The sequence below is a fragment of the Hoplias malabaricus genome, chromosome 7, assembly GCF_029633855.1.
Source record: "Hoplias malabaricus isolate fHopMal1 chromosome 7, fHopMal1.hap1, whole genome shotgun sequence".
Taxonomy (NCBI): Eukaryota; Metazoa; Chordata; class Actinopteri; order Characiformes; family Erythrinidae; genus Hoplias; species Hoplias malabaricus.
The window spans coordinates 27,203,746-27,228,349 of NC_089806.1; the positions used below are offsets into that span (position 1 = coordinate 27,203,746).

The 24,604-nt window shown below is 38.7% G+C and overlaps 2 protein-coding genes across 3 annotated transcripts in view; both read right to left on the reverse strand.

Moving 5' to 3' along the window:
* Positions 1-1,502: 1,502 nt before the first annotated feature.
* LOC136702716 (mucin-2) lies at positions 1,503-5,574 on the reverse strand. Its single transcript, XM_066677863.1, has 2 exons — positions 5,555-5,574; positions 1,503-3,708 (listed from the first exon to the last, which is right to left on the reverse strand). The coding sequence occupies exons 1-2, from the start codon at positions 5,572-5,574 to the stop codon at positions 1,503-1,505; spliced, it is 2,226 nt and encodes a 741-aa protein (XP_066533960.1).
* Positions 5,575-8,911: 3,337 nt separating this feature from the next.
* itpkb (inositol-trisphosphate 3-kinase B) overlaps positions 8,912-24,604 on the reverse strand; it is a 49,668-nt gene continuing 33,975 nt past the window's right edge. For both annotated transcript variants that reach the window (XM_066677395.1, XM_066677397.1), the window contains exons 4-8: positions 24,014-24,227; positions 18,892-19,096; positions 16,287-16,388; positions 14,721-14,792; positions 8,912-13,499 (exon numbers count right to left, since the gene is read on the reverse strand). In XM_066677395.1, the coding sequence (XP_066533492.1) occupies positions 13,287-13,499; positions 14,721-14,792; positions 16,287-16,388; positions 18,892-19,096; positions 24,014-24,227 (806 nt within the window). In that variant the 3' untranslated portion in view covers positions 8,912-13,286. The remainder of the gene's footprint in view (positions 13,500-14,720; positions 14,793-16,286; positions 16,389-18,891; positions 19,097-24,013; positions 24,228-24,604) is intronic.

A 24,604-nucleotide genomic window follows, 5' to 3' on the forward strand; every position in this document is an offset into this window, starting at 1 on the left:
ATTTTGGGAAAAATCAAATGCTTTAAAAAATACAGAATGAATTAAAAGTAGCTTTCATTCAGTACACTTGGATACATGTAAATACTCTGCAGTACAAGCAGATTGGAATTAATTCTTAGGTTTATTATTTAAGAAACCCTGTCTGTCTGAATTTGCCCATTGAGACTTTGGAACACTGTAGATTTAATGTATATATATGCAGCAATTGCAATGACTCCTTATTTCGCTCACAATTAGTATCCTGATTGACATGTCAACAAGTGAATAGCTTTTATTATTGAAATGGGATCTTTAATGAGGGATGCCAGTGTTTCAGGATGCTCCCGTGTCTGTGTGTCCTCCTGGTTCTCTCCTTTTAGTTAATGCTGTCATAGTCAGATCTGCCGGAGTCATTAGCCACACTCTGGAAATTTTCATATTTTCTACTTTACAAACACAAAACAGTTCAAAACTAATTCCATCCCTTTACATCTTTCCGAGTAAACGACTGCCCACCTGTCTGTCTGGACACTGATGGATGACTGTCGAGATCCTCCTCCACGCTTCAGACCAGCTGCCCACGCTCCAGCAACCACCAAGTGCCTTGAAGCTGTCCCTACACTGAAGTTCTCATGGACTACCAACTATCATCACCAGTAGATTGACCAGAGGAGGATGGGTCACCCCTTGTGAGCCTTGGTTCCTCCCAAGGTTTCTTCCTCAGCTGGGGGAGTTTTTCCTTGCCACTGTCGCCCCTGGCTTGCTCACTTGAGGGCTTTACATTTGTTTTTACATTTCATGTCAAATCTTTGTCTTACTGGAATTCTGTGAAGCTGCTTTGTGACAACATCAGTTGTGAAAAGCGCTATATAAATAAATTTGATTTGATTTGATTTGATAATGTGATTCATTATCATGGTTTGTGGTAACTGGTATTAATCACTTGTTGACTGACAATCAGGGTTGGTGAGTGTGCATGTGTGATTTGTTTTAATTTTTTTGTGGGGATGGATTTTATAGGCGAATGGATTTCTGATGGGTTTGCTGGTCCTCATGAAGAAACATTCATTCTTTCATTCATTCATTATCTGTAACCGCTTATCCAATTCAGGGTCGCGGTGGGTCCAGAGCCTACCTGGAATCATTGGGCGCAAGGAGGGAATACACCCTGGAGGGGGCGCCAGGCCTTCACAGGGCCATGAAGAAACATTGTGTTTTTAATCAAAATGCAGTTAACAAAGCAACAGATTTTATTTTGCTTACAGAGGTTCAGGGCTAAGCAAAGGAGCACTTTAGTGTAGTTAAACTGAAAGACCCCAGAAGACAGTAATACCTTCTGTATGTAAGAGTGAGCACGTTTCTGTGTCTGTGTGGGTGGGTGGATTCCCGTCTCTTGAACATGGTCTCAATCCAAGTTCCTGGTTCTGAAGGTTACAATTCTGCGCCTCAGGCCAGGCATGACTAAATAAGGGTATTCAGCTTTTACAAAGATGAAAGAAACCCCCTAGGTTCCATATCAAATGCTACCAAGGATCTTCATTTTTGCTTCTGGTGGTGGTGGTGGTGGTGGTGCTTATTGGCGCTGGGATGGTGGTGGTGTTAGTTGTTGGTGCTGGCATGGTAGTTGTGTTGGTTGTTAGTGCTGGGATAGTAGTTGTGGTAGTTGTTGGTGCTGGGATGGTAGTTGTGTTGGTTGTTAGTGCTGGGATAGTAGTTGTGGTAGTTGTTGGTGCTGGTATGGTAGTTTTGTTGGTTGTTAGTGCTGGGATAGTAGTTGTGGTAGTTGTTGGTGCTGGGATGGTAGTGGCGGTGGTGGTGCTTGTTGGAGCTGGGATGATAGTGGTGGGGGTTGCGGTTGTTGGAGCTGGGATGGTAGTTGTGTTGGTTGTTAGTGCTGGGATAGTAGTTGTGGTGGTTGTTAGTGCTGGGATGGTGGTGGTGTTAGTTGTTGGTGCTGGGATAGTAGTTGTGGTGGTTGTTAGTGCTGGGATGGTGGTGGTGTTAGTTGTTGGTGCTGGGATGGTAGTTGTGGTGGTTGTTAGTGCTGGGATAGTAGTTGTGGTAGTTGTTGGTGCTGGGATGGTAGTGGTGGTGGTGGTGCTTGTTGGAGCTGGGATGATAGTGGTGGGGGTTGTGATTGTCGGAGCTGGGATGGTAGTTTTGTTGGTTGTTAGTGCTGGGATAGTAGTTGTGGTAGTTGTTAGTGCTGGGATGGTGGTGGTGTTAGTTGTTGGTGCTGGGATGGTAGTTGTGTTGGTTGTTGGTGCTGGGATGGTAGTTGTGTTGGTTGTTGGTGCTGGGATGGTAGTTGTGTTGGTTATTGGTGCTGGGATAGTAGTTGTGTTGGTTGTTGGTGCTGGGATAGTAGTTGTGGTGGTTGTTGGTGCTGGGATATTAGTGGTTGTGCTTGTTGGAGCTGGGATGATGGTGGTGGGGGTTGTGATTGTTGGAGCTGGGATGGTAGTTGTGTTGGTTGTTAGTGCTGGGATGGTGGTGGTGTTAGTTGTTGGTGCTGGGATGGTAGTTGTGTTGGTTGTTAGTGCTGGGATAGTAGTTGTGGTAGTTGTTGGTGCTGGGATGGTAGTGGTGGTGGTGGTGCTTGTTGGTGCTGGGATTGTAGTGGTGGTGGTGGTGCTTGTTGGAGCTGGGATGATAGTAGTGGGGGTTGTGATTGTTGGATCTGGGATGGTAGTTGTGTTTGTTGTTAGTGCTGGGATAGTAGTTGTGGTGGTTGTTAGTGCTGGGATAGTAGTTGTGGTGGTTGTTAGTGCTGGGATGGTGGTGGTGTTAGTTGTTGGTGCTGGGATAGTAGTTGTGGTGGTTGTTAGTGCTGGGATAGTAGTTGTGGTAGTTGTTGGTGCTGGGATGGTAGTGGTGGTGGTTGTTAGTGCTGGGATAGTAGTTGTGGTAGTTGTTGGTGCTAGGATGGTAGTGGTGGTGGTGGTGCTTGTTGGAGCTGGGATGATAGTGGTGGGGGTTGTGATTGTTGGAGCTGGGATGGTAGTTGTGTTGGTTGTTAGTGCTGGGATAGTAGTTGTGGTGGTTGTTAGTGCTGGGATGGTGGTGGTGTTAGTTGTTGGTGCTGGGATGGTAGTTGTGTTGGTTGTTGGTGCTGGGATAGTAGTTGTGTTGGTTGTTGGTGCTGGGATAGTAGTTGTGGTGGTTGTTGGTGCTGGGATGGTAGTGGTTGTGCTTGTTGGAGCTGGGATGATGGTGGTGGGGGTTGTGATTGTTGGAGCTGGGATGGTAGTTGTGTTGGTTGTTAGTGCTGGGATAGTAGTTGTGGTGGTTGTTAGTGCTGGGATGGTGGTGGTGTTAGTTGTTGGTGCTGGGATGGTAGTTGTGTTGGTTGTTAGTGCTGGGATAGTAGTTGTGGTAGTTGTTGGTGCTGGGATGGTAGTGGTGGTGGTGGTGCTTGTTGGTGCTGGGATTGTAATGGTGGTGGTGGTGCTTGTTGGGGCTGGGATGATAGTAGTGGGGGTTGTGATTGTTGGATCTGGGATGGTAGTTGTGTTTGTTGTTAGTGCTGGGATAGTAGTTGTGTTTGTTGTTAGTGCTGGGATAGTAGTTGTGGTGGTTGTTAGTGCTGGGATAGTAGTTGTGGTGGTTGTTGGTGCTGGGATGATAGTGGTGGTTGTTGTTGGAGCTGGGATAATGGCGTTAATGGCAGGGTGTTTCGCCTTATACAAAGACGTGTTTAATGAAGTCCGCTGTACGCAACTGCATTGACTGGCAGTAGACACAGTGATGATGTAATTGTGGTCTGCAATTTAGCTCACACCTGTGAATGGTATACTCCAAAATATAAGAACACATAACTTTTTAGAAGGAATATTTTTTTTAACATCTTACTTAAAAGTGTAAATTATTAACTGCAACTCAATCACATGGGGGCTTGTTGTAGTTACTTGCTCTAGTGAAGTTGATCATAATGTTCAGGCTGCTTTTAATGCAAAGACATATTATGTATTTTACAAGAGAATGTTTGCAAACTTTAGCTTCATACAGAACTGGCCAGGTTGCCCTGGCTGTCTAAGTGAATTCTCAGTTTGCTTAACTTTGTTGGGTGAAACAAAGCAGAGCAGCAGGCAGTGAAAGTTTTTGCTGCATGTTGGGTACCCTTTAAATCGGGATCTCCCTTCCTGAATCATTATCTTGAAAAAAGAGGGGCTAATAAGACTGTCTGACAACACGTTTTAGTGGTAAAAAGACAGTCTGAACAGTTTTGAATAGACTACTTAAACTTATTTAAATGTCAGAACAGTGTAAACATGTATATACACTAAAGTCAGTAGGCTACATGGATTAATGCACTAATCAATTAATAACATGCATGTTATATATTCTTTAGAACTGGAGCTACAAATTATTATCATAACTATAAAGTCATGTAATAATATGATACATTGTTGGGCTTGGCCAAATCGTGCTATGGTTTTTAAACAATAAGCTGACGTTATGATAAAAATTTGTTCTAAAGCACAATGTCATAAGTGAACAGAAAACAACATGTAGTGTCTTAGTAACATTAAGCTATAACACTTTGTGTAGTTATATTTGCTGTTTAATTCAACACCCAGACTGTTTTCAACCATAAATATACACAAATACATTCAAGCATATATACATACATACACAGCTCCAGGGACCTGGAGGTTGTGGGTTCGATTCCCGCTCCGGGTGACTGTCTGTGAGGAGTTGGTGTGTTCTCCCTGTGTCCGCGTGGGTTTCCTCCGGGTGCTCCGGTTTCCTCACACAGTCCAAAAACACACGTTGCAGGTGGATTGGCGACTCGAAAGTGTCCGTAGGTGTGAGTGTGTGTGTGTCTGTGTTGCCCTGTGAAGGACTGGCGTCCCCTCCAGGGTGTATTCCCGCCTTGCGCCCGATGATTCCAGGTAGGCTCTGGACCCCCCGCAACCCTAAAATTGGATAAGCGGTTACAGATAATGGATGGATGGATGGATTTTCATATGTGATAAACGCGCAGTCCTTGATTCCTATAGAGTAGGGGGCAGTATCGCAAAAACACAGGGCCCTGGAACTGCAGTCCTAAAACTGCAGACTCCGGTGCTGCAGCCAGACCCTACTCAGGAGAGGAGGCAAAGCCCTGCGGGCACACACTGCCCCCCTATGGCACTCGTTGGAAATACCACTCTTATTTTAAAACACTCCTTCTTAATGTACCGTTACTAATTCTACGAAATATTGTACCGTTTTTTAATGACAAAGTATTGAAGTATAGTATCAGTATACCATGCAACACTATTAGAGACTGGGTTTTTTTTAAAGCCGCCACCTACATTTAGGGCATTTACATTTAAACCATGGACTTAACGAGCAGAGCCGTGTACTGTTGAGTAGAGCAGGTACTACATAGTGGAAAAACACCCTAATGCAAAGCCACCACGGGCGTTCTGGCAACCTGATGCCCAGTAAAACATTTGTTAGTGGAAACAGGAGAGGCCATGTGACCCTAGTAACTGGCAATTATTCATTCATTTATTCAAGTTATTCATTCATTTAGTTTCTGTAGTCTCTTCATCCTTTTCAGCGTCAAGGTGGGCGCAAAGCATACCTGAAGTCATTCAGAACCATAGCCTTGAAGCCAGTACATCCCAGGACCACATCATATTCCTGTCCTATTCCTGTACTGAGTTATGGGATTCAAAATTAATTTTGTAGTGTCCTGTAGCAAAAGGGTAAATTATTACTATTCACAATCATTTTCAAAAATGGGATGAACATGATGTTGCTATGGTTCCAACTGTGCAAGAGCAACAAACACTAACACACCACTACCATGTCAGTGTCACTGCTGCCCTGAAAATGATCCACTACAGAAATCATACATGCTGTGTGGTAGTCCTGTGGGGGTCTTGACCATTGAAGAGCAGGGTGAATGGAGATAAAGTATGCAGAGAAATAAGTGGACAACAGTCTTGAAGTGTTGAACTACAAAGTGCTCCTCTATGGTCAGTGGAGCTGATAAAATGGACAGTGAGTGTATAGATTGTTGTAGGAAACAATTTTATTACTTTGTATTAGTGGACAAATATTCATACATGGTAGGTGTTCCTAATCCAGTCATCATTCAGCAATTTCACATGAGCCTAAGTTAAAGGCAACATCTATTGTTGTGGGGAAATGCTGTTCTCTCTGGTATACATTCAGTTCTCCATATCTTCTAAGGTGAAACGGTATGTTTGAGGGGGAAACAAATGACTGTTTGTATGTAGCAGAAGACTGTACTGTTTTTATTCACTGTTTAAATTACCACAGAAACTCATTTGTAACTTGAGCTGTTTGCTTTTGGTGTTTACTTTCTTGCAGTTAGCACTCAATAGAATTTACGAAGAGTTCCATTTAAGTAATCGAAACAATTTACAGACACATTTTTTTTAAATAAATCATAAATTACACAACATGGCAGAGATGTAGAGTGAAATAAGCTCATTTATGGATGTGGAACTTTGCATCATATTGTTCTATTCTAAGTCATCTTTTGTCTTTGTCCTCATAGTCTATGAAAGTAAGCACAATATTCCAACAAATCCATTAGTCATAGAACACTTCAAGATGAATTTATTACACAAAGGTGACAAAAATCAAACATACGCCACTAAAAGACCTGTGAGAGACTCTGTGTAAATCTGGCAAGACTTTGGTTCAGCAAAGGAATCACCATTTATCCAAAAATCCAAGATTTTCCTCGTTATTTTGATGTGGGTGAAAAGCATGGTTTAATCAGTAAGTGTCAACTTGACAGAGACAGGATGACTCTGATGATTCTAGTACAGTGGCCAAATAATTAAGTGACCATTAAATAACCAAATAATTAAGTGACCATTGGTGCAACAATATCAACATCCCGGAAGGGACCACCTTTTCATCGACCCTTTCTATTAGAGGGGACAAGCGGATTTAATACATGGCCCCTAAAATAACAGCTACAGCACAACAGAATCACTAAATCCCTTCCATAAAGGGGTCAAGCATTCAGGTCTGTAACATTCTTCTGGTGTATTTGAGGAGTTAAGAATGATATAAATTAAATAAAATAATTACTTGCCTTTTTTCCTCATCTCTATAAGGGGTTCATTCCCTGCAACTATGTTAAAATATTCCTCTGTAACTGTGGATGGACCATTCCTACAGACCATTCTGTCTCAGTGACTTAAAGCAGTGGTTCTCAAATTGTGGTATCTGTGGTACGTGAAGCAGGAAGAAGTGGTACGCCTAATTACCTTGAAAAATGAACTGCTTAATTAAGGAATGTATTCATAACTGAAAATCTAAAGTTTTTATGTGTAAATTACATAACATTTCACAGTTTTCACAATTACGTCCCAGTGAAATTCGTTTGTTTAAAAAAAAAAACAACAACAATAAAACACAACATGCTACGTATACACCGTAGTTGATTATGTCTGTTAGTTAACGGGGACAGCGTTCGCGTTTTTTATCATTATTTATTTATTTATTTATTTTTATTTTTTTTGAGAAATCCATGTAAAAAAAAAAAAAAAGTTTCATCTGCTTTACACGCCATAAGCAAATGCTAGACATACGTGAGCAATTTGGAATGTATTACAAAAGGGCAAAGCGGAAATGAGAAAACAATCCGAGGCCAAGCCTGAGAAATACTCTGGAGCCCAAAATGACTAATTCCACCAGCAAAAATAGAGAGAGAGACAATGTGAGAATTCTGTACACGTGAAGACAAAATAGAAGAAAACTCTCAAATGAAGGAAAACGTTTTTTGTTCTTTACCTAAAGCACTGTTTAACACAGCGCCGCCCCTCATGGCACATAACTGATATATTTCCCGTGATTCTTTGTTCTCATAAATGTATAACTGTGTTTAAAACATTCAGTTTAGATCTAGTTATTTGTATTCTCTTCATAATTTTAGGAAATATTTCAGAATAATTTCATGTAAATGATGCAAATTTCAAGTAAAACAAGCAACAAAACCACTTGGTCTAAAGTTTTTTTTTTTTGCTCGTGTGGCTCCCCCTAGTGGAATTCCTTTTTACAGCACTGAAAATCTGAAATAAGTGTGAAGGATAAGGGAGTGTGGATATGGTTTCCTACCCTCCTCCAAAAGTTTCATAGTGCAGTTTCTGCAGTGCTGCACCTGGAGTAGCAAAAACAGAGGCTCTCTCCCGCTTTTAACAGGTCAGTGAATCATTACAATTATTCTGAAGCTGTAATTATATCACGGTATTGTTAAAATAATATTGTTTATTATTTTATATAAATTGAATTACATACAGAATTATATAGTTTTCTTTTAAGGAATAGTTACTCTTTCAAAAATTTTAATTTAATGCTAGAGAATCAGTACCTGCATTGTATGATTTCACCCAGAGTTGATTCCTACTGAAAAACTAGTCTTTGACTGTGAAGCTCATTTTATCTATGTCATAATAATTACCCCTCTTTCAAATTCACTTAGATGCCATCTTGCCCCAAAACCAAGGTTAGCATTTTATAGATGTGGTTCCACTTAATTATTCATGTTTTCTCTCTTCCATTTGTCAGCCATAATTTTTAAAATAAAAATTGTCTGTGTCCACTAATATCCTGGGCTTTTAGTCCATTTACAAAAGAAAATATTTAAAAAGCCCTGCTGCTGTAATGTTTCTAAAAACAGGAAATCTACTTTTGTCTGTGTATTGTCATTTTGGGTTTAGTCTCTTCATCACACTGAATACAGAGCTGTTAATTCTCTTCTAAAATACATCTCAAAGTACTTAAATCGTTCTTGGCAAAACTCCCAGAGCAATTAATGGCTGAAAATGGGCTGAGAAGAAAGAGGAGATAAGAGTTATGTCTTATATGACAGGCAGAAACCCATTAAAACTGGCCATGAAATGTGACAGGCGAATATGTGCAGTGCAGAATGAGGACAGGAGACACATGAGCATTTGACCAATTGTTCATTTACTTCCATAAAATTGTACAGCCAAATACAGTATGCAGTATTGACATGGCAAAATGTAGCATAGGCCACAGCAGAAGCAGAGTTTGGAAAGGGCTTTTTAAAATACCTCTAATATGTTTTAAACTGGGAAGCTGGGAAGCACAGATTCACAATGCAGCCATAACAGTGTCATTTTGTTACTGTGTTTGTTTTTTACTTTAGAAAAAATCCAAAAATGGGCTTCTATAGGGAATAACGTTTCTAATAAAGCAGCACCCCATTAATCAAGCAAGGATTCTAGCATAAAAATTCAGTGTTGCCAAAATTACAAAGACAAAAAAAAAGGTGCAGCTAATGAAAAATAATGTTAAGAAACATGCGCTACATTTAGTGTTTTTGTGCAAAATGTCACAAAAAATAAATATGAGTTATGTGTATGACACACTTGACAACTTGACATTTTCCACCTCTCTCTCTCTCTCACACACACACACACACACACACACATCAAAGATCCTTTGAGAAACACCGAGAAGAGTTTTGTTCTACTTAATACAGCACCATACCCGCAGGGGGCGCCCCACACCCACACCTCAGCTACAGCAGGCACTAATTGTCACCAGCTCTAGGATGGATATGAACTTATGTTTTAATGGCTTGCATTATCAAGACAAAGACTAGGCCTAAAAATTAATTACTTTTTTAAAGTTTGAAATTAATATTTCAAGAAAAAGCATCTAGTGCTAAATACTAATCCAATATTTCAAGAAAATTATGTCAATACTTTGCAATTATGCCTCAATCAGAGGAGAGGAAAAACTCAGGTAAGTATTTAAGGCAAAGTGCAGGGGGTTCTTTAAGGTACATCAGCTGTATATAAAAAAGGAGTATTCTTAAAAGGTTTAGATAAGCACGCTTTGGTCCATCCATTAACATTCACCTCATGGTCAGTGTCCATTTTGAATTAAGGCGGAACCTTCCAAGGCATTTTTTAAAAATGCATAGTCCACTGGTTCACAAAGTTTCATAAACAAACAAGGCACAGGTGAAACAAGTGACCCTTTGTCTAACACTGCCTTTGGCCTTTGATTTTGGGAACTGGTAAAACTTTGTTTAGGGAAGAGGGACTTACACACACTCTGGTTTTTCAGTTCCTAAATAATAGCATTTTGTAATCTTAACTGCTAATGGGCTTAAAGGAGCAATACACCTTTTTCTCGATTGATTCTCCTTGACTTTATAAAACAAATATTTTTCCTGCATCAGAGATTGTTTTATTATTTTACCATGACTGCCCACATGTGGTTTCCTCACAGACTAAAAAGTAATTTAGTTCTTCATCTCAAGTGAGTAGCATGTTATAGGTGAAAATAATACATAATTTTTTTAAAATGATTATTTCTTTTCTTTTTTTTTTTAATGAGGAACAGATTGAAAAGGACATGGAAAGGACACATTTTCACTCCTGGTTTACAACCACCGTACATCAGCTGTTGAACTCAGCTTTCTGTCAGTGTGCGGCTGCTGCTCTCATCCACAAATTAGCTTTTATCGCTGCCTTTTGTTTTCCGTGGCTCATGTCCAACTGTTTAGCTAGGGCTGAGTATGCAGGAGTGGTGAATTTGCATAGCAAATAGCCATGCAGAGAAGTTTCACCTCGCCTTGAATAAGGTTTCAAAAAGTCATGACTATGCTTTTTCCATAGGTTGGATACCTGATCACAGGTACTGCTTAACTAGTCCTTCACAGGGCGACACACACTCACAAACTCACACCTATGGCCAATTATGAGTCGCCAATCCATCTAACAATGTGTTTTTGGAACGTGGGAGGAAACTGGAGCACCCAGACAAAACCGACAAGTACACGGGGAAAACACAACTCCTCACAGACTGTCACCCAGAGCGGGACACTAACTCACAACACCAGGACCCTGGAGCTGTGTGACAGCAACACTACTTGTTGCGCAACTATGCCCCCTATTTTGGCCTAAAGTTTCATCATTCAAAATTGTTTTCAAGACAGAAAGGTTTGTATGCAGGTCCCAAAAGTAGAAAGCATGTTTTATCATAAACAACATTACATGTTATTAAGAAACTTGATACCTGTGGTAAAACCACTGGTCATTAAGATGGTAAGTAAATTGTTAAGTAAAATGGCGGAATTGGTGCTGTAGACAGGGCAGCACTGCTGTAAAGAAAGTTGAATGAGTGTAAAAATGCTGAAAAATATAAGAGAAAGCAGGCCTTTCTCTGTGTTTGAAGTAAAACAATATATATGCATATATAGGCCTCAACATGTGTTTACCAAGGTACCTGGCAAGTTAATAATTTAAAGATTTAGTTCTTTATGGGCCACTGCACTGCAGAGTTTAGGGATTTAGCTAATTTGCTGATTAGCAGCACATTTATCAATTTTATTTGGAATTTTACAACAGGAAAAATGTTAAGTCTGATAGTGTGGTGTATAAAAATTCACCTTTGTACATGTTTGCTGAATCCTCTGGGTTAACATAAATATATATCGCACCATCAGCCGTAAGTAACAGATTAATAATTGGAAGCAAAAAGGCACTGAGTTTGTTGATTTGTGTGCTTTATCACTTGGTTTAGAGCTACTTTTTTAAGAGAAAGGCAGTGGGAAGCGATCCTCGAACAGCTCTCTCGCTCCAAGATGTACCCTAATGCATGTTAACCCTGAAATATTTTACTGTAGGTGCTGTGGATGCTCTCACCTCTGACCATTTGATAAAAATAATATTTGCAGACACCATGCTAGGAATGAGACTATCGCAATCCTATACAGAAGTATATGCAGCTGTCAGGAATATGCACTCTCTTGTTCTACAAAAGGCATTCAGAGACAATGACTGTAGGCACATTGTTAACACTATGAAAGTAGTCTGTGTTTGCACTGTAAGAACCACATTGTAGCAAAAGTTAACAAAGCATCAAATAATGTATAGCTAAAAATATCCCAGTAAAACCATAACCGTCTGAATAAACACCTAATCAAAAACCCCAGTTTTATATTTATATAAGCTCTCGTAGCATGCTAGAGCTTAAAAAATAAAATGAAATAAAATAAACAAACATGCTGAATTTTGGAATAATTTATGGAATGTTAGGTGCCTCAGGCTAAAAATGAGAACACTTACTCCACTGATGCAATGCTGGGTAAAAGTCAGAGACCACCAAAGAAACAAGCCTTTAAGTACGAGTTATTCATTGTTCAGGAGGATTAAATAAGAGACTATCCCTTTGCACATGGTAGGAGAAAGAAATTGTGGAAAGATGAATAAATTGTTACAATGGTACTCTTTAACAACCATGCAGAACCAGTTAAAGCACCAAAACTGTCACGGTCAGAAAAACTCAATTTAAAGCTTTCATCGCTGAGAAACCAGAAAATCAAGCCCCACTTTTGCTTCAGATTGGAAAGTGTCATCTTTCAGTCTTTCTCACTGTGAGAACGGAACTTGGAGCTATGGGTCTGAAAACGTGGCTCTGTCAAAAGTTGTTACTGAGAAAAGCACAAAATTAATTTTGCTGTCTCTGGCCAATCAGTTCTCTGTTATATTTACATGTCATATACAGTCACTACTCGTCTAGCTCGGAACTGCACGCTAGCAGGGATTAAGTACCCATTTCCAGGGACCTAATGGGACCTAATTTGCCTAATTGAAAAGCAAAAGAGCCAAGTAGCGCTGAGCTGAGTCGAGTAGGGACCATGCAGTGGGAAAACTCCATTAATCTGTGTTCTCAGAACAAAGTACTAATCACCTCACAGCCTAGACCTGACAAAGTTTAGAATTCTTTGGATGATGAGTAACAGAAAATGCAACCAACATCTAAGACTTATCTTTGAAGAAAGGAAAACCAATCTCTGCAGTGTTCTTGAAAATACAAAAAAAATAAGTATCCTGAAAAAAACTTCAACTTAAATGAAATAAGGCTGTAGGTCTCTGACTTTGTTACTGAAAATGGTGTCAGTAAGAAGGCACAAGTGCTAGCATTAAGCATTTAAACACTACATTAAATGGCAAAGAAGAGGAATGTGACATTCAGACATGCATCAATGAAGCACTAGCTGCTTGCAGTCCTTTCTAAATATCTCTACTCAAAAAAAAAACTACTGTACACTCTATACACTATATGTACAGTATCTATATGTTTACATACATACATACATACATACATATACACACATACATCACATGTGGCTGCCTTTTTTTGTTTTTTTGTTTTTGTTTTTTGGGGCGGGGTTAAGGTCATTGGGTTAGCTTTCTCTGGTAAACCAGGCAGGTCCTGTACTGTAGTGCGGGTGATAGAGAGAGAGGGGAAGACATAAAGACAAAGACAAACAGAGTGACCTGTTCTCTCTAAAGAGGCTTTGGCGCTACCATGTGGCCAATAATGTCTATGAGATGGTCCAGGCCCCAGAGGTAGCCATCCTCACGGTTACCCTCCACCCACTGGGCTCTGTGGCTTAGCGTCTGACCCTCAGGCAATGGAGTGGTCTTCCCGAAGTCTATCATCCACACCTTTGCCTGCTCATGTTTATCATGGACGAACAGGAGAGAACTGCCTATCACCTGAACAAATTCAGAGAGGGGGAGATGAATGCAAAAGCCCATAAAAAATTGTCTGTAAAGGAAATCAAATTGTCCAGTGAACAAAAAAAGTATGTATAAAAATAATATACAAATATGTAATACAAATATTTTTATTACAAAAAAATAAATATAAAAATGACCTTCACCACGATATAGCCATTTTAAAATCCTATCGCTACTTCACGGTTCATCTTTCACGGATTCGCTACTTCGTGGGTTTTTTCAAGGGGGCTTATGGCCGCTGTATCACCTAAAAATATCATTTTCTTATGGTGTGTAAATGAAAAGTATTTTTTATTATTTACATGTATTAGACTAGGCCTGTAGGTGACAAAATATATAATTTACAAGTATTTCTTACGTACAGTACATGTATTGTTCATGTCCACACCCAAGTAAAATTTACTTACTAAATCACAATTTAGGAATTACTCTATTAAAAAACAGGTAGGATATCACATGTAGTTCCAGCTGAAAAACATAGAATGACTGTTTATTGCAAAGGGTGGGTTGTTAACAGTACAGGGAGGGTTTTAAAAGTCCAAATACTCGTTAAATACATAAAAAAAATATCTTTCCTCTACTTCGTGGAAATTCGTTTTTCGTGGGTGGTCTTGGACCCAATACCCCGCAAAAAATGAGGGTTCACTGTAATATATCTTTTTATATATTAAATAAAATAAATACCTATAGGTCTATAGAAACTGCCTATAATGAATAAGCTACTCTAAGTTGCACACATTGTGGACATGCACACTTTAAATTTCTACCCACAGTATAATTTTAGTAAAAATGTCTATGAAATGTTATGCACTAACCAGTTTACAGCGATAGAAATACAATGTACCCTAAAGCCAGTCTTGTTATTCACTATAAAAGATATAAAAGGATAACGTGCCTCCACAATTTATATGAAATGAATGCCACACCCAAAAGCTGTCAATGTAATGTAGAAAAAGATACATCCTACTCCAGTCATATTGACATTATGACTTTAAATAATCAGCATGAACTATTTATTGTACGTTGTGTAAACACTGTTGTTTAATTCATTTTTCCATCGAATGTTTTAGATCGTGCCATCACTTGCTCAGAAGAGTGCATATTTGGCATGAGACACACCTCCACTGTTTGATTGTAAATTTAAAATGGATCTTAACAGAGCCATGTGCTCAGAGGAACAATGGTAGTGCTGTTTACCTCATGTGTCTTGAAAAATGGTGACCTTTCCAGAGTGTCCCTGATTTCCTTCAGTCGGACGAGATAGGAATTCTGGTCAACCAAAAACAAAGTTGGACAAGATTTAAAATACATAAGGATATACTGTCCCTATATTAACAAAATCTTTTTGTATTATTTTTATTCTATTTTTTATACACTTTGAAAATACAAGTTAACATTAAAAAAAATGAAAAATAAGAAGAATGCACTTATTTCCAATATGTATATTAACTGTGTCATACAGACAATAACTGTACTAATAACTATACTGTAGCTATACAAAAATTATATATAAAACCATTTAAATGAGCAGTAAGCATTTATTTATTAAATGTTAATTATTCATTCATTCATTCATTATCTGTAACCACTTATCTAGTTCAGGGTTCCTTAAGGAAGACTTGTATTTATAGATATTATCCAATATTTGCCTCAGCTAATCCTTCCTTTATTACATTAATTTAGCTGAACAAATAGAAAAATTCCTTTTAAAGTTTGGTTAGTTTTTAATACTTTTGTGTTAATTGGTATTACTTCTAAGGCTGTGTGGTGTTTACTGGCAAAATCACAAATGGCTGAGATAAATAGTTTTCTTGGGAGCCTTACACAAATACATAAAACAGAACATTTCACAATTCATATCCTAGATAATTCGCAAAAAGGCCTGCTTAATACATAATAACCAAATCAATTGAATAATAAAAAAAAATCTAATTTGTTCTTGTAATTATTGTTCTATTGCTTCTGAAGTGTTCCAATTATAAGGCAGCAGTGACCAATTTCATGTTACATAAATGCAACAAAAGTAATTGTGATGAAATTAAATATATATATATATATATAATTACTTTGCATCTGTGTTTGGACTAGACTCTATTTTTCATCTCTTCAGCAAATACAGCCAGACTACTGCAGCAATCTGGAAGGACGCGACATGGCGTCAGTTACATGGCTGGTGACTGGCCAAGGCCAAATTTCTTAAAAGTTTCAAGGCTGTCACTTTACAAAGCAATAAATATCTCCAAAATTGCAACTAAACAGAAGGCAAATACCTTCTTTATTTTAATGTTAGGTATTGTAAAGAGACTTTATCCAAGTCCAAGTATTTTGGAGCATTTCTATTGGCCAATCCCAAACTATGGATTTTGTTACCCCCATCCTTCTAGCAGAAATAGCTATAAGTGGACTTTACACAAATATGCTGAACAAAAACAACAACAAAATATAAATAAACAGGCCTTGGCCAAATGATTAAATATATTCAGCAGGGAATGAGAGGTTAAACACTACAGGAAAAAAACCCAAACTATAGATAAATGGCTTACATTATTTCCACTAGCATTAACAGAATGTGATATGGCATGAGAACTTCAACACATTTATATTGTACAGCTCCAAAGAAGAAACAACAGGGAACACTTAAGATGTACTAATGTCTCTTGGGATATTATGAGTGTTTTTTAAAGGTGTTCCCCCGGCTTCTTGGCCCTCCCTCTCCGGAGTTCCTCACTGGCAAAGAGCCCTAACACCCAAACATACACTCACCAGGATATTCATGTTTCCTTTCACAAAGTCATAGAAGGCCTCTGTCACTTGCTCACGGCTCTTGGTCTTTTTAAAATCTCTGTTTACAGTCCCATCTTCCTTCTGCAAGCAGGCAAAGAAATAGAAGAAACTGGAGTTATTAAATGATCATTCCAACAATGCCAGTTAAAAACCAGGGGAAGCAGTGGGGCAGATGGCCTTAAATACATGAAGTTATGTCCATTTTATTTTTTCTTGTTTATTTCATGAATCAGTAACAGTATTTGAATTATTAAATTCTTCTTAAAAGTTTTGCCCTTTACATTACACCAAAAAAAAGTGGATTTAGAGACATAACAACAGCTGTGTGTTCTCCAAACTCGAACTCACAGTCTCCGGGGGCAACATTCAATACCATGACAACAGAGGGCAAAAGACAAAGCGAGAGAGAGTGAGAGAGAATGAAGGAGAAAGAAAGAGGGAGAGAGAGAAGAAGTAAGCCCTGGCCTTCTATGGACATACTTGGCTTTGCGCAAGTGGAAACTCCGAAAGGTGAAGAGCGCCAGCCTTTCCCTTTTCACTCACCACATAGTGAGCTTTCTTAATGAAGACATATTTTGGAAAACTGAACTGGAGACCAAACATGGTCCCACTAATCCTCTCTTCCTCTGACTTAATGGAACCACTGCAGCAGAGTTAAATTCAATTAGCCCCGGGGTGTTCTGAGCTGTATTCTATCTTTTTGACATTTTCCCTGTGAGGATTTATTTGGGTTTACATAGCAACCACCGCTGTGTGCGGGCAGAGGCCACAGTTCCGGAGCTGAAATCATGTTGAGGGCTGCTGCCTGTCACAAACTGATGTTACATTCAATGGAAGTGCCACCAACAGCCTCAGAGCATGACAGAAACATTCAGCAGATCTCGTCCTTTTGAGGAACAGACGATCCTGCCCTGTCACTTCAGCAAATTAGCCCATTATGTAATTAAGATCCATGTGCAGACATGACCCAGCACACTGATTCAATTTATGAAAGGGAGACCTCACTTTTGATTTCAGTTTAAGTCAGTATGTGACTCATGTACAAGAGAATCTGCAAATAACACTGTTAATAAGTAAAGTGGCAGAGCCTGTCACTCATCAGTGGGTCAACATGGCAAAATCCAGACCACAGTGCAACCAAAAATGATGGAATCCTCATGTGTCTCTTATTTATTCATTCATTATCTGTAACTGCTTTTCCAGTTCAATTCCGCTTCCTGGAATCATTGGGCGCAAGACCGGAATACACCCTGGAGGGGGCGCCCGTCCTTCACAGGGCAACACACACACTGGCACTTAATGAGTCAACAATCCAACTACCAACGTTGTGTTTTGGACTGTGGGAGGAAACCGGATCACCTGGAGGAAACCCACACAGACACAGGGAGAACACACCAAACTCCTCACAGACAGTCACCTGGAGCAGGACTTGAACCCACAACTTCCAGGTCCCTGGAGCTGTGTGACTGCGACACTACCTGCTGCGCCACCGTGCCGCCCGTGTGTCTTTTATGATTTATATATAAATGGTACCTACTTGACTCGACTTGACTCTACTTGAGTTTTTTTGCTTTTCCATTATGCAAATTTTGTACCTGGAACCGGATTCATTTTAAAAACATGCTTCCTCCTGGTTCCAAGTGAGCAGAGAAGAGACTATCCATGATTTGTAAACCTTGCAGAGTGCTGATTGGCCAGAGAAACTTGCATACACAATGAAATGCAGACATCCAGCACCAACAAGCCATCCAAGCTGCAGTAGCAATCAAATTATTCCTTTTGAAGAGATATAAATGTTCCCTAAATTTAGCCAAAGATAAACTCTAGCAATAGCACAAGGTGCATCGAGGAACAAAAGAAATCGAAATTGATCTGTCTGAGGCACAGAGATGTGTTCAGTCCAAAAAAAAAAACAACAACACACATCCAATGAGTACATAATACTTATTGATATTGCTACCGTTGTTGTTGTTGTGGCTTCCAAAGACCATGGTTCCCATTAGAGATGGTGCTCTGTGACATTATCAGCTGCATTTCAGGGGTTAGGGTGCTTTATAGTGACTAACTAAAAGTACCAAGCAAGTAAAGCCAAATACAGCTGAATAGAATAGGTACCAAAAGCCCCTGTACTTACAGATTATATTAATACTAGTCTTGGCATCTGATCTGAAACTTAGCATTGGTATTAGGATTATAGCCTGCAGAAAAACTGGGCCAAAGATATAAACAGAAGAAAGCTGTCCGAATCTTGGTAATAAATCTGTCCTGAAATAGCACATAATTACTTTGTGATATGATATTGCAAGCTGTGTATTCTTGTTGACTAGTAGTAGTTTATTAGTTGAGTTTTGGGTGTCACTGCTTACCGCTAGATTTTTGTCTAAGATGAGTTTAATTAAATGGCTAATTTTAAAGTTATGGCTAATAATAAAGGGTATTTTTAAATTCATAATTTATCATCAAGGAATATATTATCCAAAAATTCTGTGGAGGCTATAATTAATAAAAGCTAGTCATAATAGTTCTGATTTTACTAGATGCTAACTGGCCTCTTTTCCAGATGGTATATTTAAAGTTATCTTACCTTGATACCCTCAATACGGAAGCCCAAAGTGGCTGTGGAGCTGATGGTCTCTCGCCACTGCATGTAGCGAGGTTTTGTGACTGCTTTTTGATCATGTTCATCTGTTGTGGGAGCATCTGGGTCCACCTCTATCATCTTCAGGTACATATCACTCCTCAGACTGGGCTTCTTCCTGGCTTTTGTTAGCTCTTCTTCCAGATATGTCCTGTAGTAACAAAAAGAGAAAATGTGCCTTTATACCACAGCCAGTACCAGAATTTTAATTATGACTTTACTTAGTGCTGTAAAAATGAACACCTTAACAAATGTGGGGATTTAACACTTTCATTCCTTTTTAAAACTAATCACTCATTCACCAGATTTGGCCACTTTCTCACCTAATTGACTCGTTTACAACGCAAAGTATTTATGTAGTGATGTAAACACAGCACCTCTGCTGTTGAGTTCAGAAGGATTACATTTTATATATGCTGTATAACACACTTACACACACTGAGCTCATCAAAACTATACTGAGGTATTAAATTAAAGTGAAAAAAAAAAGAAAAAATTTTTCTCTCGCCAGTTTGTCATGCATATCTCAATACACATTTATCTAAGTTCTAGCATTTTTACTTCATTGTGATAAATTTTTTTAATTTTTAAACACTACTTATACAAACATAATTTCATTGTCTTAATTTTACATTTAAATATCGATATTGGCTTCAGTCTTAAGAAGTGGCAATTCAACTAATCACAGGAAATATTGATTAATTTTATTTTTTCTTTTATTTTCTTTTTTTATCAATTGACAGCCCTAATTTTAATACATCACATAACTTGTATGTCCAAAAGTTTTGTAGACTTCAAAAATGTGTGTGCGGCTGACTGCAAAAAAAAAAAATCCTCATAGCGATGTTTCAATATCAAGTGGCTAGCTACATATCAGTATCTAAACAGTAACAGACATCTTACAGCATGGAAAGTTGAACAAAGATGATTTCAAAATTCTAAAGGTAAAAAGTTCAACTCTAACAACAATCTTAAAACCTCTGCTGACACCCCAATTTCACGATGATTTTTGTTGCCAGATTTTTGTTCTTCTTTAAAACAAAAATCCTCTCAATATACCGGATCAAACAGCTTTCTTTGGCAATAAAGTGAAGTCTAAAAAAATGACAGCAAAAATCTTTAAGCACTGCATGGTTTTGTTTGGAGCATGCCTGCACATATTCTGTTAATATCCTGACCATCTGGCTATATCTGTACTCATCCAGAGTCAGGCTGAGTTCCAGTCAGGCTAATATGAGCAAACAGAAGACTACTGGGAAACTGCAGAAACAATAGAAGCATGTCAAAGACTATACTTCATCAAACAAATAACAATCTAATCATTACCAGACAGGAGGACAAGTGCTGAGTTTTACTGAATTTCCAAGATGATAAAGAAACTTGGGAAGCTGCCAAGCTTAAATTTGCATTCATTGCTTCTGTAAGTATGTGGGTTTGATATGGAGATAAAATATGCCTGATGCATCACTGCCAAAAACAAACAGGAGGCTCAGTAGTGATGTGATCCATCTGATATTAGGTTTACCTCTGTACTTCAATACTTCATATAAATGAGTTTGATTTCATTTTGTCTGAGGCCTGTCAAAAAGATACGAATATTTTTTAAAAACTTTTTTTTGTCTGCATCTTTGCCTCTGCTTTTACAAAATACATGTTTTAGGTCACTAAGAACTTAAACGCTAAGATCACACAGCATGCCTGTCTCTGTCTGAAATTCAAATAGCTCCCCATTCACTATATAGTTAATCATATAAGTCATAAAACTACAATGCAAACATGCAGATAACATTAGATTTCAGATTCACGCATATGAATTATTATGTATTATATTGTATTACATATATATAATGCACTAGCAAAGTCCTGATTTAGTAGTTTCATGTCTTGCAACGTGCACTACATAGGGAGTATGGAATGATTTGGGATTAAACCTCTGTGTTTCTCTCATGCTTCGTGATGTTTTGATGCTTAAGAGGTACTATGACCCTCTACTGGACAGGCATGGTGAAGCAACCTTTTTTCTTTATTCAGGGAATTTTTTTTAAAAATGGAGGGGGGAAAATCTCAGTTATTAAAATATCCAAATCCATGTGGCCAGGCCTTCAGATATACCAGCCCCTACTTTCAATACTCTTTCTTTAGTCCAGCAGGCATGAGGCATGAGGAGATTGGAAAAATATGCACTCATTCCTCATGTTACTGTCAAGAGTTTGTTACTGTCAAGACACTTATAAACAGAGGAGAATCAGATTTAAGTGATTACCCACAAGGTTTAGCTTGAATATGTGATATGTGATGAACTAGCTAAACCAGTGGTGCCCAACCTTGATGCATAGATTAATTATTATCCTATCACACCTGATCCAGCTATTGAAGATCTTCAAGAATTTTTACAGATCAGTTTTAAAGCAACACTTTGTGGTATTTTTTATCTTAAAATTACAGCTTCAATATCACTGTGATGCTTCACTGATCTGTAATAAGGAGAACAGATCACAGAGCCTCTGTCTTTGCTGCTCCGGGCTCAGCACTGCAGAAACTGCAATATGTAACTTTTGTAGGAGGGTAGGAAAGCCTCCCTCCCTCTTCCTCTTGATTTCAGGACAGTGCTGTAAACATGAATTACACTCTGGACCTATAGGGGGAGTTCAAGAGCAAAAATATCAAATCTTACCTAGTGTTCCTTTAAGGAAAACTTAGCTGGTGGTAGATTAGGGTTCAATTCCCTGCCTGAGTAACCAAACTAAATGACACCAATAAGAAGACATGGTATAGTATTCTAACATAGTATAAGTCTACCATTTTAATATAAATAAAATAGTACATTGTTCTAGATAAGAATGCCTGACAAATGTAATATTAAATCATTTGTACAGAAATCAAGCATTAAGAACTCTGAGCTGGAGAAAATATTTTCAAACCACCAAAGTTCTCGTTTTAATTTAGAATTATGCTGAACAGAAATATAAACGCAACACTTTTGTTTTTGCTTGCATTTTTCATGAGGTGACCTCAAAGATTTAAGACTTCTTCTGTGTACACAAAACACATTTTTCTCTCTAATATTGTTCACAAATTTGTCTAAATCTGTGTTAGTGAGCACTTCTCCTTTGCCAAGTTTATCCATCCACCTCACCAGTGTGGCATATCAAGATGCTGATTAGACAGCATGATTATTGCAAAGGTGTGCCTTAGGCTGGCCACAATAAAAGGCCACTCTAAAATGTGTAGTTTTATCACACAGCACACTACCACAGATTTTGCAAGTTTTAAAGGAGTGTTCAATTGTCATGCTGACTGCAAAAATGTCCACCAGAGCTGTTTCAGAGAATTTAGCAGTACATCCAACCGGCCTCACAACTGCAGACCACCAGTAACAACCCCAGCCCAGGACCTCCACATCCAGCATCTTCACCTCCAAGATCGTCTGAGACCAGCCACCCGGACAGCTGCTGCAACCATTGGTTTGCATAACCAAAGACTTTCTGCACAAACGGTCAGAAATCGTCTCAGGGAAGCTCATCTGCATGCTCGTCATCCTCATCAGGGTCTCCACCTGATTGCACTTCGTCATCGTACTGGACTCGTGTGAGCAAATGCTCACATTCGATGGTGTATGACACAATGGAGAGACGTTCTCTTGAGGGATGAATCCCAGTTTTCACTGTACAAGGCAGATGGCAGAGTGAGTTTTTTGGGTGAGTGGTTTGCTGATGTCAACGTGGTGAATCGAGTGGCACATGGTGGTGGTGGGGTTATATATGGGCAGGCGTATGTTACAGACAATGAACGGGTGTATTTTATTGATGGCATTTTGAATGCACAAATATTCCGTGATGAGATCCTGAGGCCCATTGTTGTGCCATTTATTCATGACTATCACCTCTTGTTGCAGCATGATCTTCACACAGTCATTGAAGAGGAGTGGACCAACATTCCACAGGCCACAATCAACAACCTGATCAACTCTATGCAAAGGAGATGTGTCGTACTGGTGGTCAAACCAGATATTGACTGGTTTTCTGACACACCCCAGACCCCCCCAATACAGTAAAAGTAAACTGCACATTTTAGTGTCGCCTTTTATTGTGGCCAGCCTAAGGCAAACTTGTGCAATAATCATGCTGTCTAACCAGCATCTTGACATGCCACACCTGTAAAGTGGATGGGATATCTCGGCAAAGAGATATAAAAAACAGATTTAGACAAATTTGCAATACAATATTTGAGAGAAAAAGGCCTTTTATGTACATAGAAAAAGTCTTAGATTTTTGAGGTCAGCTCATGAAAAATGGGAGCACAAACATATCTTCAACATTTGCCCATTTTTAAACATTAAATATATATCTAAATGACTACCTCAGTTTACAGAGTTTTGGCTGATTTTATAAAACTAGCAGTTAGCAGAATCTTCCTAGTGTATTAAGCTTCAATGTTGTTGCACAGAGCCTGGAAGGGGCTACAAGTAAAAATAAATATTCATTCAAGGGAATGAATTAAAAAATGATTACCTTAAATTAAACAAGACAAATAAAGACAAACTACAAAATCGGTCCCTCAAATTAAGAAAATGTGAGCACAAATCGTTCCCTCAAATAATATTAACATTTATTTTTACACACATCCCATCCTAGGCTCTGTAATATTGGGGTAGTAGCAGTCAAAAACATCTTTATACACAGACAAGCCACATATAAATATAGTTGATTAAGAGAAAAACAAATAGGAGATAATATAAACTACATCTGAATATTGGTTCAGATGTAGTGTTCAATTGTAAAAATTGAAAAAATTATCATTGTTAAGTATATTTTTAAATATTTATTTTATTATTTATAACTATGTTAAAGTCTTGCATAAGAGCTTAGCCCTAACTGGCTCTCTCTGCACCTTTGCATAGATAGTAGAATAATAAATCATGCCCAATTAACAGTACACAGGCACTCATTAATCTGGTTGTAGGTTAAAAAAAATTTTGTGACTTAATAATAATAATCTGTTAACTGCAGCAAAAACTAGTTTCCTTTTCAACCCACTAAAGAGACTCCTACATCTCCATGGTACCAACCTCACACCCATCTTGCAATCCATGACACAGGGCAGGTCAAACTCAGCCAGCAGGTCGTCCATCTGATTGTACTTCTCACCATCCTTCTCCACATCACCATGGTATGCCGGCACATACGGTCTCAGAACATCCTTCATTAGCCAGTCCAAACAGCGCTGCTCACATTCACAGTGCTTCTTTAGGATGCGTCCATTAGCCCCCGCCTTAAAACTGCCTGAGAAATGCAATAAAGCACAGTTGGGATGTGCACATCTGTACTGGTTCTGTGTTGTCATTTTTCAAAAGCCCCTAAAAAAAAGGTTTTCCTTGTGAAAATCAAGGCTACTTTTGTCTACAAGCTATGAAAAATCAATCTGCAAAATTGCTGGTACAGTATGTGAAATAATGGTAAAAACGGAAAGTAGTGATTCAATTCGGTATCATATTTAAACTATGACATTTAATGCTTGCGTTCAGTAATTCGTTCATTCATTATCTGTAACCCTTATCCAGTTCAGGGTCCAGAGCCTACCTGGAATCATTGGGCGCAAGGCGGGAACACACCCTGGTGGGGGCGCCAGTCCTTCACAGGGCAACACACACACTCACACC